The sequence below is a fragment of the Telopea speciosissima genome, chromosome 2 (genome assembly GCF_018873765.1).
Source record: "Telopea speciosissima isolate NSW1024214 ecotype Mountain lineage chromosome 2, Tspe_v1, whole genome shotgun sequence".
In the NCBI taxonomy this organism is placed as follows: domain Eukaryota; kingdom Viridiplantae; phylum Streptophyta; class Magnoliopsida; order Proteales; family Proteaceae; genus Telopea; species Telopea speciosissima.
Window position 1 is genome coordinate 44,618,094 of NC_057917.1, and position 22,512 is coordinate 44,640,605.

Genomic DNA, 22,512 nt, shown 5'->3' on the forward strand with positions numbered 1-22,512 from the left:
GTGTATCACTTCTCCTGGAAACTCTGACTCTACTCCCTAGTAGAATTCTGCCTTAGTGGCTGGTCGTGGTCGTGGTCATGGTCATGGACGTAGCTTAGGGGGAGGACATGGTGGTGGTGGTGGTGGTGGTGGTGGTGATCGTGGAACTGGTGGTCAGTCAAGTGATAGACCTTTTCGGAAGTGTACTCATTATAGGAAAACTGGTCACACTGTTGTTGGGACAAGAATGGTAAGCCAGATTGGGCAACTCAGTTTGCCAATCATGCAACGTCTGAAGGAGGTAATGATGGTGCTGCCCACAGTGATTCTCCAATGGTTTCCTTACCAAGTAGTGGTTCTACTCAGTGTTTAAAGTATCGTTCTGTATCATATCGTATCGGCCGATATGTCTCAGTATCAGTTAGTGTCGATACGATACATACCGATACGTCTCTACTTTTTTTACAAATAAAATGTCTCAATTGTATCGATATGTATCGACCGATACATATCGATACGATATGATATGGTTGATACGTATCGATACAGCGAGAGATCTTTTTTCATTTCTTTTTTATTTTTTAACGTATCGGTACATATCGATGTATCGGTACATATCGATATGTATCGACCGACACATATCGATACGTCTCAACACACTTAAGCAGCACATGGGTTTTTTTCATTTTTTCCACCAGAACAAGATACAGAGAGCCTCCAGGCGAAAAAAAGCCCTGTCCAGCCAAGGGAAAAACCCCAAAATCAAGGTTCAAACCCATTTCGACCTGATTTTTTCAGGGCTTGAATTCCTTGGTCAAAAACGATTCTAAAGGAGGTGGAATCACAGCTTCTGCTGCATCCAACAACCCAGATTCGAAATCAAAAGGTGTTCCCATCTTTTAATCTTTTATAACAATTTCAAAGTGCCGCATTTATCTGGTTATTGATTATTCACAATTCGTAGTGTATATGCATGATATATGACATAAATCGATTGTTTATATTGTTTTTTGTGTCCAAAAATGTATTCCCATGTGTATTTTGATTATTTTCATGTGTTTCTGCATCGATCGATACGTATCTCTGATACGATACGTCTCTTAAAATCGCCCGACCGATACGATACCCAATACCGATACTTTAAACCTTGGTTCTACTACAGCTCCTCACCGTGATGATCTCTCCCAGATATTACGGCATTTACAACACTTGGAGACATCCAGTCTTACATCCACCGGGACCTCTTCTTCTTCTGCTACTCTAGCTCATGCAGGTACAACTGCTCTCCTTACCACTACTACTCCATCCTGGATTATTGACTGCCGGGCTTCTGCTCATATGACTGGTGAGTCATCTTTATTTACCACTTATTCACATACAAATTCATCATCTCCTATTATCCTTGCAAATGATTCTTCTACTCCTATTTCTGGGCATAGTACAGTCTCTCCCACTTCCTCCATGAATCTCTCCTTTGTGTTACATGTTCCTCAGTTACCATTGAATCTTCTTTTTGTTAGTCAAATAACTAAACTTCACATTATTCTGTGACTTTTTTTCCTTCTTGTTGTGTTTTTCAGGATCTTCACACGAGGAAGAAGATTGGTGGAGGGTATGAAAAAGATGGATTCTACTACCTTGACCATGGTGCTCCTGCCTCGTCTTCCGCTGCTGCTTCTGTTGGTAGGGTGACTCTATTCCAGTGGCACTGTCATTTAGGCCATTTGTCTTTAGTTAGGTTAAAGTTGTCTTTAGCCATGTGTCTCGTTTAGAGTATGAAGCCTGTGAGTTGGGAAAACATCATTGTGCCTCGTTCCCTTCTCGTACTATGGCTCGTAGTTCGTCTTTATTTTCTTTAGTCCATTCGGTTATTTGGGGTCCTTGTCGTGTTAGGAATCGGAGTGGGTTCATGTATTTTGTCACTTTTGTGGACGACCATTCTCGTCTCAAATGATTAAACCTCTTGAAAGATCATTCCGAGTTTCTCTCTGCATTCCAAAATTTTTATAATGAAATAAAAACTCAGTTTGGTTTATCTATTAAAATTTTTCATTCTGATAATGTCTTGGAGTATGTTCAGCGTGATATTTCTAATTTTTGTGTTTCTCATGGAATGATTCACCAAACTAGTTGTTCCTACACTCCACAACAAAATGGGGTAGCGGAACATAAGAATAGACATTTACTTGAAGTTGCCCGCACTATAATGTTCCATATGCACGTTCCCAAGCAATTTTGGTGTGAAGGGGTGCTTACTGCTTGTTACCTGATTTATCGAATGTCTTCTTCTGTTCTTGCCGAGAAGTCTCCCTTTTCAATTGTTTTTCCTGGTCAACCCAGTTTTCATTTACCTCCTCGTGTTTTTTGGTGTATTTGTTTTGTTCACAATCTACATGCTCATTCTGATAAACTCTCTCCCAGGTCCATTAAGTGTGTTTTTCTTTGATATTCTTGTACCCAGAAAGGGTACAAGTGTTATAACCCTGTTGCCCATAGGTCTTTTGTGAGTGTTGATGTCACCTTCATACTTTTGCCTTGTCCTTGTCTTCCAACCCTATTCCCAAAAATTATACTGAGGCCCTTCGTCTTCCTGGTTGGAAGAAGGCCATGGATTTCGAAAATGATGCTCTCTTATCTCGTCACACTTGGAGATTGGTAGATCTGACTCCTGGAAAGGAACTTGTTAAGTATTGTTGGATTTATACAATCAAATACCTTCCAGATGGTTCTGTTGAGTAGCTTAAAGCCCGCCTGCTTGCCAAGGGGTATACACAGACTTATGGTGTGGATTACTTTGAGACCTTCTCTCCTGTTGCTCGGGTTGCTAGGCTGAATTCTGTTCGCCAACTTATTTCTATGACAGTTAATTTTGATGGGCCCCTGTTTCAGTTGGATATTAAAAACGCCTTCTTGTATGGTGATCTTCATGAAGTGTATATGGAGCAACCTCCTGGGTATGTTGCTCAGGGGGAAAATAGTCTCGGGTGTGCAAATTGCAAAAAGCAATCTATGGCCTCAAACAATCACCCAAAGCATGGTTTGAGAAGTTCAATGCCACAGTTGTATCGTGCGGTTTTTCACTGTGTTACTCTGATACCATGTTTACAAATCAGAAACTACCTAATTAGTAGAAGAAAGGAGAAGAAGAGAAGAATAAGAGGAGAAAAGGGGAGAAGAAGCACACTGACGAGAGAGAAGAGAAGGCAGCCTGTGATTGGAATTAATTTCCCATCGCAGGACCAAGGATTTATTTATAATTAAGGCTTATCAAAATTAGGTGTGGGGTTAGGGGTTTATTATGAAATTACCCCTAAGCCCTCACCTATTACAACTTATCAAATAAGGACAGAAAAGCAGGAAAATAGAATAGAACCCCAAAACCCAAAAATTACAAGATTTAACTACCCCTAATTCTCAACAGTTCTCTTGCGGGCTGGATATTTTAATGACAAATTTATAGAGGGAGCTCGAAGGTTGGCATATAGGGTGGGTTTTCTGATTGTCTTATTTTTTAGATTCTTAAAAGATTTGTCGAGTACCCTCATCTGTTTGGGACATGTACGCTTAGAGGGGTGGGTGGTGGGGGGGTAAACGGGATGAACCTAAGGTTCAGATTACACACCCCCTTTAACAGGATCTCAAGAAAGACCCTAAAACAGAATTTAGGTCAATGATAAAGTCAAAGTCAATCTGTTCAGATTACACACCCCTCTAACAGGTTCTCAAGAAAAACCCTAAAACAGAATTCAGCTCAATGATAAAATTGAAGTCAACCTTATCCGATGGAGGTTAGATTCTGATCAATGATCATAAAATGATAGACTAAATAATCCCAAAATACTGCAATATTCTAATGATTAGATTTTGAATCAACAGTCAAAACAGTGAAATTTTGACCCGTAAACCAAAGTTTGAGAGAATTGACACGAAAGCAGATCAGCAGGTCTGATCAATCCAATACCCTGGTCGAAGGAGTCTCAGGAGGCCCTTTAACCCCACAATAGATGAGGGTAATCTGCTGGCCATATTCCCTTGAATCTCCATATCAATTTCAGCAACTTAGAGCTTAAAATAGGACTGCCACCAGCTTCTAGTTGGTGGTTCAATGCATTAATTTAAATCTTTTTACGAAAGCAGATCAGCAGGTCTGATCAATCCAATACCCTGGTCGAAGGAGTCTCAGGAGGCCCTTTAACCCCACAATAGATGAGGGTAATCTGCTGGCCATATTCCCTTGAATCTCCAATATCAATTTCAGGAACTTAGAGCTCAAAATAGGACTGCCACCAGCTTCTAGTTGGTGGTTCAATGCATTGATTTAAATCTTTTTACGAACAAAAAATGAACAGCAATACAAGTTGATTGATCAATCCTTCCAACTCAAGCTAAATCAAACTTAGCAATCACCAATAACAGTGGATGAAATAACACTTACTTGAGAGGAGAAACAGAATATGGAAGAAGGATATGACCTTTGATTTCCCACCAACAGGCCTTGATCAGAATCTCACTAATCCCAAGAATTTCTCACTCTTCACTGAGTCTCACCGCAGCATATTTTCACAGCCGCAAAGAGGCAAAGCCAATTCTTCATTAATCAAAATCGTTTGTGGCCAAATAGCCTTACAGGCTATTTATTTAAAAGAGAGAGTCGCTAGCTAAGTAAAAGACGTGTCTAACCAAACTTACTTGGCCAATAGGAAACATAAAGGAAAAGGAATACCTCTACACTAGGTAAGAGTCTTTAGTTTAAATAAAACAACTTAATAATAAGAAGACTTAAAGAAGAAAAAAAAAAGCTAGAACTAAGTAACCCACAACATGGGCTGGTGGGCAGGCCCACTAATGGGCTGAAAAGGCCCATGCCGGCTACGAGGGGGAAAAAAAGGCCCTCTCATTTTTAAATCATGACCACTAAGGCCTGTTTGGCTTTCTTCTTCCTACGGGAGTATGTAAGTGTTATAATACTGGGTGTAATATGGGTATAAGGGTAAATCTGTCCATAGGGGTATTTTTTCCTTGTACCTGTATGTCACTTATTATAAATAGAATAGGGCTGTCATTCAGCAGTCTCATCATTCCTCTCAATCAAATATGGTATCAGAGCTGAAATCCACCTCAGAATCCCAGCCCTAGCCGCTGTCGACTCTCTCCCTCCTTTTCTCTCTCGGTTTCACCTTCAGCCTCTCACCTTCTCTTCTCCGACCTTTTCCCAACACCTTTCCTCTCTCGGTTTCATCTTCCACCGAGGGTTATCCCCTCTTTCATTGGTTTCTCAGATCTCCCTTGAATAATCATCTAAGAGACCCATATATGAAAATTGATTTTCTTCAGGGTTTTGAGGTCCATATCGACTTTTTCAAGGTTTTGAACCCTCTTTCGACCTTTTGTTGGTCCTTTGTGGTGCTCTTCAATCTCTTCAAGGCTTCATTCCCTTTTCAATACATTTCTTTCATCCACTAGAATTGAAGGATCGAGTCATGGGACTCATAATGATTTTCCTTCATTCCCTGTTAATTCTGTTCGATTGGATGGGAGCAACATCTGATGTGGTATCGTTCTCATTATCTCTCCATTGATTCATGTGGCTATGCTGGTTATTTGACGGGTGAAACTGCAAAGCCTCCTACTACTGATGCTTCAATGAGGAAGTGGAGTTCTGATAACTCCTTCATGATGGCCTTTCTCATCAACTCTATGCAACCTCAGATTGCTCGAGGTTATCTCTTACTGGATACTACAGACAAGATTTGGAAAGAAGCTCAGGACACATACTCCCAGGTTGGGAATGATGCTCAGGTTTATGAGCTGCACAAGAAGCATTATGAAACCAAACAGGAGGACTACACTCTTTCCAAAATACGATTCTGAATTGCGTAGTCTGTGGCAGGAACTCGTCTTCTATGATACCTTTCAGGAAACTTGTACTACTGATGCTACTGCCTTCAAGAAACATGAAGATAAGTTTCGGGTTTATGATTTTCTAGCTGGGCTGAATGTTGAGTATGATAAGATTCGCGCCCAGGTACTTAGCCAGTACGCTTTCCCTACCTTAGAGCAGTCTTACTCATTGATTCAGTTAGAGGACAGCCACCGCAATGCTATGTTACAGCACACTACTCAGGACCGATCAGCGTTACTCTCTGGATCCACTCAGCCTAAGGGTGGTTCCCCTCGATCCAGTGATCATTCTACTGATCGTGTCTCCACTGATAGGGAACCAGTCAGGTGTGACTACTGTCGTAAGGAACATCATACCAAGGACTTATGATGTAAGCTGCATGTGGGAGGTTGCACATCACACAGAGGCTTCTGAACCGGCTCTTGATAGTACCAATTCCTCTCTTTCAGTCTTTCCCAGGATGAGCGTGCGATGCTTAGGCGTTTGATGACTAGCTTGGAGCCTTTCACTGTTCCCCCTTCCACCTCTACATCTACTCTAGTTTCCTCTGACTCCTACCTTGCCCACTCAGGTATTCCTTTTGATGGCCATTGTGCATCGGTTGTCTCTCGTGCTTGGATTATTGACTCCAGTGCCACTGATCATATGACTGGCTCTTCTAGTCTCTTTTTTTGGTATTCCCCTTGTTCTGGCAAAGACAAGGTTAGAGCGGTTGATGGTTCCCTCTCCATTGTTTCTGGGAAGGGTTCTATCACTTGTTCTCCCTCTTTATCCTTAGCATTTGTTCTTCATGTTCCAAATTTTTCTACTAACCTTCTTTTTATCAGCCGTCTTACCACTGATCTGAATAGCAAAGTGACTTTTTTCCCTTCTAACTCTGTTTTTTTCAGGATCTGGTGACGAGGAAAACGATTGGCTGTGGTAGGGTATATGGTGGTCTTTATTTGCTCAACTATGACATTCTTCAGTGGGTCAAGCTCATCAAACCGGCTCTTCTTCAGTACCTTCTGAGTTGCTTCTTTTGCATAGGCGTTTGGGCCATCCCCCATTGGAACTTTGGTTAAAGCTTTTCCTAATTTATTTCAGCACTGTAATCCCAGGGATTTCATTTGTGATGCCGGTGTTTTGGCTAAGCAAATTCACGTAACTTATCCCAGTTTAAATAATAGAAGCTCTTCTCCTTTTATGTTAATTTACTCTAATGTATGGGGCCTTGCCCGTTGTTCTTCCATTACTGGTTATCGTTGGTTTGTTACTTTTATTGATTGTCATACACGAGTTACCTGGATTTATTTGATGCATCAAAAGAATAAAGTGTTTCGTTGTTTTCAACTTTTTTACACCATGGTCCGTACCTAGTTTAACTCTACCATCAAAATTCTTCAAAGTGATAATGGCAGAGAATATCTTGAGGGTTTCTTTCAGTCTTATCTTGGCACTCAGGGGATTATCCATCAAAGCAGTTGTGTTGATACATCGGCTCGAAATGGTGTGGCTGAACGCAAACTAGGCATCTGTTGGAGGTGGCCCATGCTCTTATGTTTGAAATGAATGTTCCTCCTATGTATTGGAGTGAAGCTGTTCTCGCCGCTGCTTATCTCATCGTACGGATGCTGACTTGTGTCCTTTACTTCAAGGCTCATATTGCGATTCTCCAAGGTTCTTCCACCTTTCTTCTCCTATCTAATGTTTTCGGATGTGCCTGTTTTATCCGGAATCACCATCCTCATAGCAAGTTAGATCACCAGAGGCTTAAGTGTGTATTCATTGGATACTCAGCTACCTAGAAGGGCTACAAGGTTATCACCCACCTTCTCGTCGGGTCTTTGTTTCTAATTTTCTATGGATGTTGTGTTCCACGAATCTGCTGCCTACTACTCGCCGGCACCTCTTCATGCAAGGATCCTTCTTTCTTTGGTGAAGATGTGCCTCCAACCATTCCTATTCTTGGCTCAAGACTCTACTTCTACTTCTCCAATTCCTTCAGTCCAAGGGGAGTCTCTCTTGTTCACGTTCAGCAGCCAATGAGAGTATATGCCAACCATCATCATGAGCGGTAAATAGACACCACCTCAGCAGTACCGATGACACCTATACCACCACCTAGCCAGCCGTCATCTTCTGATCCAGGTTCTAACTCTCGTCGAGGTAATACTTACTCGATTGTCCTATTATTTCGACCCATCTCGACTTACCCATTATTGTTCGAAAGGGAACAAGATCTTGTACTCAATACCCTATTGCTAAGATGGTTTCATACAACTCTCTTTCTCCTTCATATCATACCTTTGTGTCTTCCTTGTCATCTATTTCTATTCCCCAAATTGGCGGTGAAGCTATTACGGAACCGCAGTGGAAGGCAACCATGATTGAGGAAATGCAAGTACCGCAAAAGAATGGTACTTGGGATCTGGTCTCTTTTCCACCATAGAAAAGGACGAAGTTGCAAATGGGTTTTCACCGTAAAGCAAAATATAGGTGGGATAATGGACCGAAAGGCCGATTGGTTGCAAGAGGATTTACTCGGATTTATGGTTTGGATTACCAGGAGACGACGCTCGCACCGATTGCAAAAATGAACACCATCTGTGATTCTTTCTTGTGCTATCGATGGATATTATTCATAAATAAGCAAATACCCCTTATTTGAATAAAAATAGTTAAAAATCAAATCCAAAAGGATAAAAAGTCAACCCCGTTCAGAACAAAACTGGATTTTGAGGTAAGTGAAATTTTCAACTTTCTAATGTTGGGTTATTCTCAAATCTAAAAATTTATAAATCAGCTAAACGAAAAAATATTTTAGACATCAAGACAAATGATTATTTCGCCACTCTTTTGGTTTTTACTTATGTTATTATGACAAGATTTATGAAATTTTTAAATTTGAGAATAACCCTAGCATAATAAAGTTGAAAATTTCACCTACCACTCTGACTTTGAAAGGGGCAGCTCGAAAGCAGGAAACAGTGATAGGGTTCCCAGGCGCCCCAACTGGACTTCACTACTCTACTTCGGGGAAGAAGAGGACGGGGCACCGTCCCCGAGAGATTCTATGGGAAATTGGAAATGTCGAAGTGAGTTGTGGCTTATAAATAGGAAGATGAGGAGATAACGAGCGAAGGATATTCACATGTTGATATGAAGACTGACGTTCATTCGCTCCTTGCTCGCGGAGCGGCATACCGGGGAAAAAAATGCAATCAAATCCTCTTCAGGATTTCTTGGAAGAAAGCGTTGTTTCAAGAATTGGTGCGAAAATCCGCCAAGATATCAGTGGCATCCTTCGCACGTTCTTCTATCAAAATGGTTTTCCCAGTTTGTATTATCACTTGTCGAACTCCAACACAAAACCTTCAGTTAGTCGGCCAGCCAACCTTGCGGGCAAGTCATTTTATTGAATGTGAAAAAATAGTATCGGATGATTTGGATCCAGGAACAGATGGTTTGATCCACCCAATGAACAGTGGTACAGTGGAAGTCGCCAAACTGGCTTTCTCTAGACATCATTCCCTTCTGAGGAAGGATGAGCGGATGGATCAACCAGAATGAAAATAAATCTTTAGATATCAAGACAAATGATTATTTCGCCACTCTTTTGGTTTTTAATGATGTTCTATCATGAGTCATGACAAGATTTATGAAATTTTTATTTGAAACTAACCCCAGCATTAGAAAGTTGAAAATTTCACCAACCATCAAAAATCCAGTTTTTATCCTTTTAAAATTTGATTTTCTAACTATTTTTATTGGATTCAAAAGGGGGTATTTCAGTATTTGCTTATTTATGACCAATATCTTAAGTAAATGAAATAAAAATATAAAAATAAAGAACAAATATAAAAACATTTACTTCAATTATATTTGGCATAAATAAGGTGGTCCAACCAGGTTCAGGTTGAAACTTCCATGTTTCGTCAAATTTCGATGGGATAGGTGAATTTATATAGGTGGTTCAGGTTGAAACTTGTGAAATTACCGAAATATGACTGAAACATGTCGAAACCTAGTCGAAACTAGGTACAAAATGGTATTGCATTAAGGTTTTGTCTCGGTTTCTGGCAAAACCGAGATTTAGAACCATGGAATCAACATAACTACCCAAGGGACACGAAGAAAATTCTCTCTCATCGGCAGAGAATAAGTTTTCGTTTGCAGGATCATATTCTTTGGAAGATTCAGTCACACACTATTGTAAGGAATTTGGAAAGAGGGGAAAAGATCCTTCAAGATAAAGCCAAAATTGCACCCAAATTATGTCCCATAGTTGGTGGCTTCTTTATACATTGGGCGTTATAAAGAGGAGGGGGGGGGAGGGGAAGAATTTTTGGGGTCTCTAAACCCACAGTAGGAGATGATAATCTAATTTGGGAAATATAGCTTTGTATAATGTATCCCATGCTTTTCTTCAGTTTTGCAACTTCCATAGAAACACAATTAGGAAAACTCACCCTATGGTTATTACAAGATCTGACAATCTTAGAGACTTCATCTTCAGACCTGTATGTTCAAATAATGAATTAGAGTTAATGTTGTAAAGAAATCATTTTAAAAGGTAATTTATCAGGTAAAATCAATATAGAAAATAAAGTTTTACTTGAAATTTGTTCTTTTACATGATTTCTATCTGGAACAGCTAAAGCCTAAATAAAGAAAACTGCGATGTGAAAATGGGGATCATCTCAACGTTCATGACAGTTAATTTAAGCATCATTAAAGGCCCACGTAGAGTTGAAGAGAAACATAAAGGCAAGAGTTCAATTTATAAAGCTCAAGAATTATGTAATGAAGGAGGGTGCCTCACCACCCAAGGTTTGGGGGGGGGGGGGGTGCACCTTTTTCTGTTTTTACTGGTAATGGCATGGGCTCCTAAAGTGTTGGTTGAGTTTGTGGTCATCCCTGTAAGAACCATTGGTGATGTTCTTTTTTGAAGGGGTGCTGGTTCTGATATGTTGTTATACTCAGTTTTGCACTTGGGTTGGCTGGGGGTCGCTTGTTGATTTCTTTATCCCACTTCATTGTTTGTACTTTGCCTCACATGTCCCAAGCCTTTGTAATTGCTTGCTTAAATGATTCAACACTGGAGATTTATTAGTTCTCAATTAAACTTTAGTCAAATATTCATCAACAGATTTAAATCTCATCCTGTAGATAGATTCAAAAATCAAAATCAGGTCCTCAAGTCACCAACAATTGAAAGCCAAGCACCATTAACATCTTTGTAGAGGGCACATTCAAACTCAGATGCATGATTTTCCTAGATAGACAGGAAAACAATGACAAATTAAGCTTCTTTATGACCCCACCAGCAAACCAAACAAAATGATTGGGCAGCACCCTTGAAAAGTTGATATCGAAGAAGAACTGCATCAAGTTAGATCATATGTGTCACCCTTCCAGTAGTAGCTGACAGTGGAACATTTTTTCAATCTCGTTTCTTGAGAGAAAACCCTTTAATACTTGATGAATCCATTTTTCTTCCACACTACCAGTTATGAATTTTTTTTCTTTTTATGGTTGTGCGGGTGGTGGATAACTAACTCTTTGTTGTATTTACACAGTTATTTAGTTCTTTTTTCGGGCAGTACTATATCCATTTAGAGTTCTTTTGATAATCTGATTTGAAAAGTACTTGCATCAAGTTTCATGATCCATAAGTGTCGATGTTGATTTCAAATACAAGTTATTGTATTTACAGTTTTACAGTTATGTAATTCCCTTTTCTTTTCTTTTCTTTTTTTTTGGGGGGGAGGGTAATGTAGAAGGGATTCAAGTAAGAACCACTCTACAGTAGGATCGATAATAGGTTGCAGCAGAACATCAAAAAATAGCACCAATCAGAATGTGAAAGTGGACAGAATCCCGATATTCAGCCATGTGATGGTGATCAAATTCAGGTCGAGTGTAGGCCTTGGTGGGATGGAGTAAGCCTCCAAATAAGAGCTGATTCCAATGGTCAGAAAGAAAGGTAGAAGAAGATTACCAATTTAGAAGGTAGGAGCTACAGACCAAATCAGCTAGCAGAAAGGGCTCAAACTGGGATCGAGTGTAAGGTTCCTTGGCAGAGTTTAGCCCTCCAAAACTCAGCCAAGTCTGAACAGTAGTTGCTGAGATACGAAGATCCAAAGGTTGCGGCATCAGAGAACTAGGAAGAGGTGCAACCGCAGGTGTGGGGATAGATTTCCTGGTCTCAGTTCAGCAGCAGCAACTCCAGCAGTGATTTGGTTGATCTCTGGTCCTTCACAGATGCAGCAGCAATGGAATAATGTTGACACAACTGTAGCAGCAGAGCAGTTGAAGACTCACAGTAGCAGTCACCAACAGAGCTCGAGTGGGGCAGGAGGAAGGAATAAGATAAGAGAAGGGAGGGATAAAGATGCTTTGGCTCTCTCAACCAGCCTTCTCAACCCTTCATCCACACAAGGATTAAAAAACTCAGTTACACTCAAGGCAAACTCATATTCATTCATCTTCTTAAAATCGTCGCGAATGGCTACAGCAGCCTTACAATTAATAGAGGGCTATGCTTGCACCTCAAGTTAAAAGACAATAGAAACTACTAGAAATAGAAACCTAATGAAAATAGAAACTAGGCTTTATAGTTCAGCCAACATGCAAGGAACAAAATTAGAAACTATAAAATAGAAACTAAGTCTAATTAAAACTAGAAACGCCTACTTTCTAAATCTAAAATTAGAAACTAAACTAAACTTCTAAATCCCCGCACATAGACAAAATTGACCCTTCTAAAAAGTGTTCACATGATCTGGTCTTGGGCCCCACAGGATCTTCTAATAATATTCCACCAAGGCAAAATAATGGGTTGTGACACTGTTCACGTGAACAGTAATGTGAACAGTGTTTTGGCCTCTTTTTCTTCATGTTTTGTCCTAAATCAGGGGGGGAGTAGTACATAGTTCAGTTTTTGTTTCATCCATGTACCTCAAATAAGCTGCAAGTGAACTCCACAACTATTACAATATTCACCATGAATAGCTGTTAGATAAATGGGCCAGAATACCGTGGGGGGTATTCTGGACTTTTTCCCTTTGTTATTTTATTGTTTTTGTATATGTGGTTTAGTCCCACATTGCTCATGTACATATTTTACTATTCTATTATTCTTATAAATAAGAAGGTGCTTGAGATGAATTAAGCATCCAAGCATTCAGCCTAATTCTGATCTGTTAACATCGTATCAGAGCAGATCTCGAATTAGGGACCCCCCCCCCCTTCTCTTCCAGTCTCAATCTCTGTTCCTTCTTTCCTGTTTTTCATTCTCGGTTTCTTCCTTCTCTTCTCTTGCTCTTCATTCTCCCACTAGGGCAGCACTAATGAGGTGATCCACAAGATCTAGTTGCTGCCCTCCATTACCTCTTTCTATGGTGTGATTTTCTGCTCGATAGGGACACTATTACCTGTCTGCGATATTTGGCTTCTTCAGTTTTTGGGGACTGCTTCCATCTCTGCTACAGGGGACCACTCCTCCTATTTGAAGACCAAGAACTGCAGCAGGCCTTCTCTTTTATATCTGTTCCTATCATCAGATCTGTTCAAGACCCCCTAAGATCGACTTTTCACAAAAAACAGGGTTTTTTCTAAAACCCTGACAACTATCGATCTAGGGGCTGGTGACTTCTATTGATTCTGATTTTTTTGAAGGCTGGTTCTCTACTTATACAGACACACTCGACCTTGGTTGGGGCTGCAACACCTCAGTTTTTTGGCATCTTACATCCTTTATCGATTTCAGCATTTCAGGGTTTTTTCCAAAACCCTGACCAATATCGATCTAGGGTTTGCAGATTTCTGTTGCGGCTGATTTTTGGCAGGGTGATTCAGCATTACTAGAGGACCATTCTATCCTATTTTCAGCTCCATCAGCAGTGTTTTTGCTCTCCTTCTCCCCTACATCGATTTCAGCACTTTCAGGGTTTTTCAAACTCTGTAAGAATCGATCCAAGGGATTCACTTTGCTGCTGTTGCTGATATTTGGAGATTAATATTCTATCATTACCAGAGGGCTCTCCTCCAGTTTTCGGCCCTTAACTTGCAGGCTTTTGTGGGGTTCTCTTCATAACAGCCCCTTTCTGTGATTTGGGCTTTTCTCTACTGCTCTCATGGGTGACTTAGTGAATTCGACTGCTACTTCTGTTGGTGATGGACACAGCAAATCAGATTATCATAACTTTACTCCTAATCCAATCAAATTGGATGGCACTAATTACTTGCTTTGGTCTAGGTCGGCTTCCTTTGCCATTGCTGGCCGTGGCCTTACTGGTCATATTACTGGCACCAGTGTTATGCCAACTGAGATTGGAGCTGCTCAAGACAGGTGGCTGGCCAACAATGGAGTTCTCATGTCCTACCTCATTGGCTCTATGACTACAGAACTGCAGCATAATTTTTTTCTTCTTGACACAGCCTCGGAGATTTGGGCTGCTTGCAAGGAGACCTACAAGCAGCTTGGCAACGATGCCCAGGTCTATGAACTCAGGAAAAAGGTCCTTCACACTACTCAAGGAGAATTGGCAGTCTCTAAATATTATGCTACTTTACGTAGCCTTTGGCAGCAGTTGGATCACTTTTCTGACTTTCAACCAAGTTCCGCTGCTGATATTGCCTCCTATAAGAAGCATGTGGACAAGATTAGGGTCTACGATTTTTTGCCTAGCTTAAATGTAGAGTACGATCAGATTCGTGTTCAAGTGTTGGGCCATAAGCCTTTTCCCACACTTGAACAATCTTATGTCTTGGTGTCCTCTGAGGAGAGCCGTCGGGCTGCCATGTTGCACCCCCCTATTACTGACAGATCAACTCTCAAGGCTGCTACCCCTGCCACTCCTGCACCTAGTAACACTGCTTCTCTTAGTGATTCTACCACAGGGACTGTCATTTGTGAGCACTGTCACAAACCCTATCACACCAAGGAGAAGTACTGGAAACTTCATGGGAAACCGGCTGACTTTGAAGCTAAAAAGGCTGCCAAGACAAAGACAAAGACAAAGACAAAGACCAAGGCCCATCAGTCTGAAACTGTTAATGCAGCCCCTGCTACTGACACTGGTCTATCCAAGGATGATCTACAGGCATTCCTACGTATGCTCAGGTCTTCCGCTGCTGCTGCCTCTACTACATCAGCTCCTGCCAGGTCTTCTGCTCCCTCAGGTTCACACTTTGCCCGGTCAGGTATTGCATTTGGAGGTCATTGTGCTTCTGTAGCTTCCCATCCTTGGATCATAGATTCTGGAGCTACAGATCATATGACTGGTTCTTCTAGCTTGTTTCACAGATATTCTCCCACTTCTGGGAAAGACAAGGTCAAGGTGGCTGATGGTTCCCTTTCTTCCATTTCTGGAAAAGGACTCGATCAACAGCACTTCTTCTCTTCCCTTGTCTTCTGTTTTGCACATTCCTAACTTTACAACTAATCTTCTTTCCATTAGTAGTATTACTCGTGATCTTAACTGCAAAGTCACTTTCTTTCCATCTCATTGTGTGTTTCAGGATCTGGAATTTGGGAAGACGATTGGATTGGGTAAAGTGCATGGTAGGCTGTACCTGCTTAACGACGGTCGCTTCTCTCCACCACCATTGCCTTCTCCGCTACACCAGAACTCCATGGTCTCTTCTGAACTCTACCAGTGGCACTCTAGGTTAGGTCACCCCCCTTAAGGAATTTTAGCTCATTTATTTCCTAGTTTGGTCACCCTTCGTACTAAGGATGACTTTTTTTGTGAGGCTTGTGTTCTGGCCAAACAGACACGTTCAACTTATCCGATTTCAAATAAAAGGAGTTCTTCTTGTTTTCAATTAGTGCATTCTAATGTTTGGGGCCCCAGTCGTAAAGCATCTATTTCTGGTCATCGTTGGTTTGTCTCTTTCATTGATTGTCATTCTAGACACACTTGGGCGTATCTTTTGCACACAAAGAATCAGGTTTTCTCATGTTTTCAGCATTTTCATAAAATGGTACAAACTCAGTTCCAGGCTACTCTCAAAGTATTGAGAAGTGATAATGGAACAGAGTACACAGAATCCCAATTTCAAAAATATTTAGCTGATCATGGCATCCTTCATCAAACTAGTTGTGTTGATACCCCTGCCCAGAATGGTGTGGTAGAAAGGAAAAATCGCCATTTATTAGAGATGGCCAGGGCTTTGATGTTTGCGAGAAATGTACCCTCTCAATATTGGGGGGATGCGATTCATAGTTGTCACGGCGGTTAGGCGACCCAAGGCGGTGGAGAGGGCTAAAGTTCAAGGCAACACCAACTAGGCGTACAAGGCGTCCAAGGCGCCCGCCTAGGCGACCAATGCACCCAAGTCGACCAAGGCGCCGCCTAGGCGACGCCTTGACAAATGACAACTATGATGCGATTCTCACTGCGGCCTATCTAATCAATAGGCTACCTTCCAGGGTGCTTGCCTCCCGTAGCCCCTCTGATGTTTTAAGGGGGAATTCCTCATTTAATGTACCTCCCAAGGTGTCTAGTTGTGTGTGCTATGCTTGAGATACTAGATCTCTAGGCAAGCTTGAACCTCGGGGGCTCCGTTGTATTTTCTTAGGTTATTCTCCGACCCAGAAAGGATATAAGTGTTACCATCCCCCTTCCCGTCGTACCATAATTATTATGGATGTTATTTTTCATGAGTCCTTTCTTACTATTCTTCGCCACCTCTTCAGGGGGAGAGTTCTAGTGAAGATGTGTCTTTTGAGATTCCTCTACCAGAGGTTCCTCAGGCTGCTGTCCAGCCTTCTTTACCACCACCCACGGCTGCTGCCTAGACTCCTTTAGATGCTGCCCATCCTATTTTGGTTGATACCCAACACCCTCTGGCTGTTCCTCCCTCACCTGATGGGAATCCTTTACAGGGGGAGACCATTGAAAATAGTGTTGTTAATGTTCCTATCCAGGGGGAGCTGACTCTAGTCCAGAGAACTATTGGTGACTTTCATAAGAGAATTGACAACTCCAACATACTCACCTATACAAGGGGCAGATCCAACAGAGGGTAGCTGCAACCCACTGTAGCACCAGTTCCCATCCAATTGTCGGCTCCAGATCTGGATCCTACATCTCCTGGTAATTCCTCTTCTTCCGACCTACCTATTGCACATCGCAAAGGTACTAGGACTTGCACTTTACATCCCAGATCTCGTTTTGTTTCTTATAGCTCTCTTTCTCCCTCTTTTCGTGCATTTGTATCTTCTCTTTCCTCTATCTCGATTCCTAACAATTGGCAGGAAGCATCTACAGATGGAAAGTGGAAAGCAGCAATGTTCGAAGAAATGAGAGCACTACATAAAAATAATACATGGGATCTTGTGGCTCTTCCTCCAGGGAAAAAACCAGTGGGATGTAAATGGGTCTTTGTGGTCAAACAGAAGACGGATGGTTCAGTGGATAGGTATAAGGCACGCCTAGTTACAAAGGGGTTCACTCAGATTTATGGGGTTGACTATCAGGAGACCTTTGTACCAGTGGCAAAGCTCAACACCGTCAGGGTGTTATTATCTTGGGTGGGATCTCCAGCAGTTGGATGTGAAGAATGCCTTCCTTCATGGGGAGCTTGAGGAAGAGGTATATATGGATATTCCACCAGGCTTCTCTGATCACAGGACTAGGGGCAAGGTCTGTAAATTGAAGCGTGCTCTTTATGGGTTAAAGCAATCACCTAGGGCCTAGTTTGGCAGATTTCATAAGGCTATGATTTTAGCAGGTTACAAGCAAAGCAATGCTGATCACACCTTGTTTATCAAACGAGTTGGTGACAAGGTTACTCTTCTCATAGTCTATGTGGATGATATTGTGGTCACTGGTAATGATAATGCTGCAATCAGAGATTTGAAGCTTCTCCTTGGCCGTGAGTTTGAGGTCAAAGATCTTGGCCCTCTAAAATATTTTCTAGGGATAGAAGTTGCTAGATCTTCAAAGGGCATCTTTCTTTCTCAACGAAAATATGTCCTTGATCTATTGACTAAGACAGGGCTGCTAGGTTGTCATCCTTCAAATACTCCTATAGAAGCTACTACAAAACTTAAGGAGAAAAAGGGTGAGCCTGTTGATAAGGGTGGTTATCAGCGGTTAGTGGGCAAACTAATCTATCTTTCCCACACACGACCTGACATAGCAGTTGCTGTAAGTTTGGTGAGCCAGTTCATACATGATCCCTATTCCTCTCATATGGATGCAGTCCGTCGAATTTTGAGGTACTTGAAGTCTGCTCCAGGTAAGGGAATTCTTCTATCTCCCAATGGACATCTTAAGATTGAGGCTTCCACTGATGCCGATTGGGCTGGTTCTGCAGACAGGAAATCTATCTCTGGCTATTGTTCCTTTGTGGGTGGGAACCTTGTCACATGGCGTAGTAAAAAGCAGAATGTTGTGGCAAGGTCCAATGCTGAAGCCGAGTTTCGTGCAATGGCACAAGGCATTTGAGGGTTATTGCAGGATATCGGTGTTGCTATTCATCTTCCCATGATGCTTCACAATAAAGTTGCAATAAAGCTGCCATTAGCATTGCTCACAACCCTGTCCAGCATGATCGCACTAAACACGTGGAGGTTGACCGACATTTTATCAAGGAGAAGCTTGAAGCAGACCTCATTTGTGTTCCCTTTGTGAAGTCTACTAATCAACTGGCTGATGTGTTCACTAAAGGACTGAGTAGCAAGCTGTTTCATCCTATCTTAGTCAAGTTGGGCATGCATGATATATATGCTCCAACTTGAGGGGGAGTGTTAGATATACGGGCAAGAATACCGTGGGGGGTATTCTGGACTTTTTCCCATTGTTATTTTATTGTTTTTGTATATGTGGTTTAGTCCCACATTGCTCATGTACATATTTTGCTATTCTATTATTCTTATAAATAAGAAGGTGATGCAGATTTATCACCAAACTGGGCTTCTTTTATTAGGAATAAGTCTAGGGTTGGGTTACATATATGTTGGGCCTTTGATCGCATGGGTTTCTAATGTAATAGGCCACTTTTATGGGCCTAAAATATGGGTAAATAGGTTGCATACGGGATTAGCTCCCATACTTAGTTTTATTTTCATACTTAGCTTTTTATTTGGTGTTTTAAATTGAACCGGTTCAACCAGTGGTTCAATTTAAGTGATTTTATTAGTTTTTGTTTTAGTTGTTTAGTTGGGCTGGATTAGGACTCTATTTTGAGTCTATTTCAGTTTCCTAGTCAGTTTAAGTTAGCTAATAGGTTAAGGATTGGGTTAGGCCATTCCTTTTTAGTGTCTAAGTCTATTTTTGAGTCTTCTATATAAGTTTGTAAGGGAGGCCAGCATTGAACACGAATTTGATTAATAAAAATTAGCTTTATGCTAGCTGCCTTTGTTGCTGCCTTTGTTGCTGCCTTTGCTCCATCGTAAGTGTGCCTTGTGAGTAATATCAAGGTTGCCTTGTGAGTAATATCAAGGTTGAAGGGATTGGTGGATCTCCAATCGACTCCTTGCATCGTGAAGATCGGGAGACCCCATTGTTCATCTTCAAAGCTGCTGCCATTGAAGACCTGCAACAAGTAAGAAATTCTGCAACTATTCTTCTTCCTTCTAGAAGGTCACATACAAGGTGATTTTCGTGAGAATTCTGCCCAGCCAAATCTAACCATTAGAACCTGCTAAAAATTTGATCGAGTCTTCCTCAAACCCTAAGAGAGACTCGATTCAAATTTCAGCACCATCCACCCAGCCGATTGTCTGAAATTACAATTTTACCCCTCTCTCCTACTTCTACTAGGAAACCTCCATAACTTCAAATCTGTCCATCAGTTTCAAACCAAACTTTCAGCATACATCCCTTACATCATTGTTGATACTCGATCCAAGTTTCAGTCCCAAATTCCCACTCTAACCCCTCCATTCCTCCACTCCATTAAACCCAAAACCTGCAACTCAATTCTGTCCAGAATTGCAGAATTTCAAAACTCATCCAACCCCTAACCTTTTAATACCATATTGACCCCCTAGACCTGCCCATTAATACCCTATAAACCCCTTTCCCAATATCCAACCCAAACCCTAGGAATTGACCTAAATCCTAGTGCTGTCCATTCGAACCAGCAGCCCCTTTTGTTGTTTGATCTTGTTGTTTGGTTCCTAGTAGGTCTCCTACCTATCTAGGACTACATAAGAAGGTGCTTGGGATGAATTAAGCATCCAAGCATTCAGCCTAATTCTGATCTGTTAACAATAGCTATTCATTATTTATAGAGGGTGAACCTTGGCGCAATGGTAAGGTTGCTCCAATGCGACCTAGTGGCCGTGGGTTTGAGTCGGGAAACAGCCTCTGCCAAATTAGGGTAAGGCTGCATACATTATGACCCTCCCCAAGCCCCGCAATGGCAGAAGCCTCATGCACTGGGTACACCCTTTTATGTGTTTATGTATCAATCTTTTCTTTTAATTTCTCTCTCTTTGATAAATACATAATCATGTCTATCTCGTTTATATTAACTTACTTCTTACTTCTAGCTCTTTCATATGTCATTTGGATGATTCAAGCCCACTGAGTTAATGTAAGCCCCATTGACCTTCAGTTTTTCCTCTGTGTCCGTTGTGATCTATGTTCGCCATGAAGTCAGGTATATCTGAACTATTAAATAAATATCTTTTCAAGCACCACTCACCCGATAACCATAATTTTAGGCAATGGGATATCTACTCCATGCATGCTGATTGGATTTCCTTTATTCTTTTCTTTTTTTCTTCAGTCCTGGGTTGTATCAATGTTCAGAGTGATGGCCAACTCTCCTATAAAATGCCCACTAACACAATCTTCTTAAAAAAAGGTATTGCATTAAAGGGCAAGAGGAAGTAGGACAGAGATGTACCCCAGCTACACAGCTGTTTCTTTTTTTTTTTTCAGATTTGAAGAAACTATTGTTTTCATCACCAAAACTAATGGTGTGACTGAATCACCGAAGTACAAGATATCTGATATCTCTAAGTAAGCGGCATAGGGGAGCACACCAATGAGGTGTCGTAAAACGGCATCGTACGTTGGAGGGCAGTAAAGTCATTTCATAAGAGGAGAGAGACACAGAGGTTCTAGCATACCCTAATCCAACGGCTCAGAGAACCTTTTCCGAATAAAATAACATCAAAACTGAATCAGATAAATTATTGCAATCCTGAGCAGAATCATCCAAATGTATCTCAAAGAAGAAATTGAAACAGAAGTGATGGAATGATTGAATGGTTTGAACCATGTGAAAAAAATCAAACCTTGGGAAAACAACAATGTCAGGGATATTTACTGCTTTGTGGAAACTGTTCTGTGGCTTCCCATGAAAGTATCTCTCATCATAATCCAGCGTCATATTTCCCTAGATATACATATACGAAGAAAACGTCAAGCTCTGCCACAAAATCCTATGCTTCAAATTCCTACTTCAAACCAGGCAAGTCAAGGTCAAGCTTGCCAATGAAATTAAAAGCAACTTTCGGAACAGGAACATACAACCATTACATTGTAAGTAGGCCCACTGCTAAAATACGATTAAAAAATGGAAATGGAAGAGTTTAAGTTAAATTACTCCACAAATGGTACTCAATTCGTCAATAAGCTCTTGCGGGACATCCTTGAGAGAACCTTTAACAATAGGGTTCGTGCTATCTTTGCCCCCAACGGTGCCACCACTGAAATTTGAAATCCAAACATGAATCAAATCAACGAATCAGCGGCTTGTCTGGGCAACCGACTTCTAGAATATGATCATTCACATGGAAACTAACAGTAGTTCATATAAATGAAATAGCCTAAAATACATAACCGATTGAAGTTCTGGAAATCCCACCGAGGAAGAAAGAGAGAACGATAAGGATCAGTCTCATAAATGTCGACGAAGATAATGAACAAAATGTTATAGGAAAAAGGTTTATCATATCGCATGAAAGGTCTAAATAATCAAAACTGTTACATTCAATCAACTAAACCATTTAACGGAGATTTAAGTACGCACCGGTAATCATCAACAACGGCGGCATCGCACATCGAAGGATTTCTCTCAATGTCAAAGACAATTGATCCAGCAGAGAGCGCGATGGCGAGGGGAATAAGAGAGCTTGACCATGACCGCACTGGTTTAGTACCCCCGGAGTTCAAAGCTTCCACGGTGTAAGTACTCTGATTGCGAAAATGATGGACGGATGAGCTCTGGATGATCCTGTAAATGTTCCTTGAAGAAGAACTGAAACGAGAATACCAATATGAGAACGCCATGAGAGAATCTTGGTTTGCTTTCCTCCGAGAGTACGTGTGTGAGCGCGAGAGAAGCCCCAGAGTGACTTCCTGACAGCGAACAGGATGGTGGTGGTTGTCCCCGTCGGTGTGGGAATTTTTTTTTTGGGAAACTATGGGCGCCTTTTTTTTCTCTCCTGTTATTGTTACTGTTACTGCACGGTGAAGTATTGCATCGTGCGGCGCTGCAGAGGCCATGTGGCATAACGGGCCCCATATGGTGCACATGGCCTCTGCAGCCACCGCACAATGCAATACTGCATCGTGCAGTAAAGGGAGAGGATAACGATCCCCCATCCACTGACGTTTGTCGTTTGCCTATGTTTTAAAGCACAACCACTAACAGATCAGGCTCTCTTCCGACCGTTC

The 22,512-nt window shown here is 41.4% G+C and overlaps 1 protein-coding gene across 1 annotated transcript in view; it reads right to left on the bottom strand.

Moving 5' to 3' along the window:
- The window catches only part of LOC122652277 (D-lactate dehydrogenase [cytochrome], mitochondrial-like), a 177,774-nt gene extending 155,597 nt beyond the window's left edge, over positions 1-22,177 (bottom strand). Inside the window, exons 1-4 of the mRNA XM_043845976.1 lie at positions 21,866-22,177; positions 21,440-21,542; positions 21,129-21,229; positions 10,333-10,381 (exon numbers count right to left, since the gene is read on the bottom strand). Coding sequence (XP_043701911.1) covers positions 10,333-10,381; positions 21,129-21,229; positions 21,440-21,542; positions 21,866-22,125 — 513 coding nt within the window. The 5' untranslated portion in view covers positions 22,126-22,177. The remainder of the gene's footprint in view (positions 1-10,332; positions 10,382-21,128; positions 21,230-21,439; positions 21,543-21,865) is intronic.
- Positions 22,178-22,512: the final 335 nt, after the last annotated feature.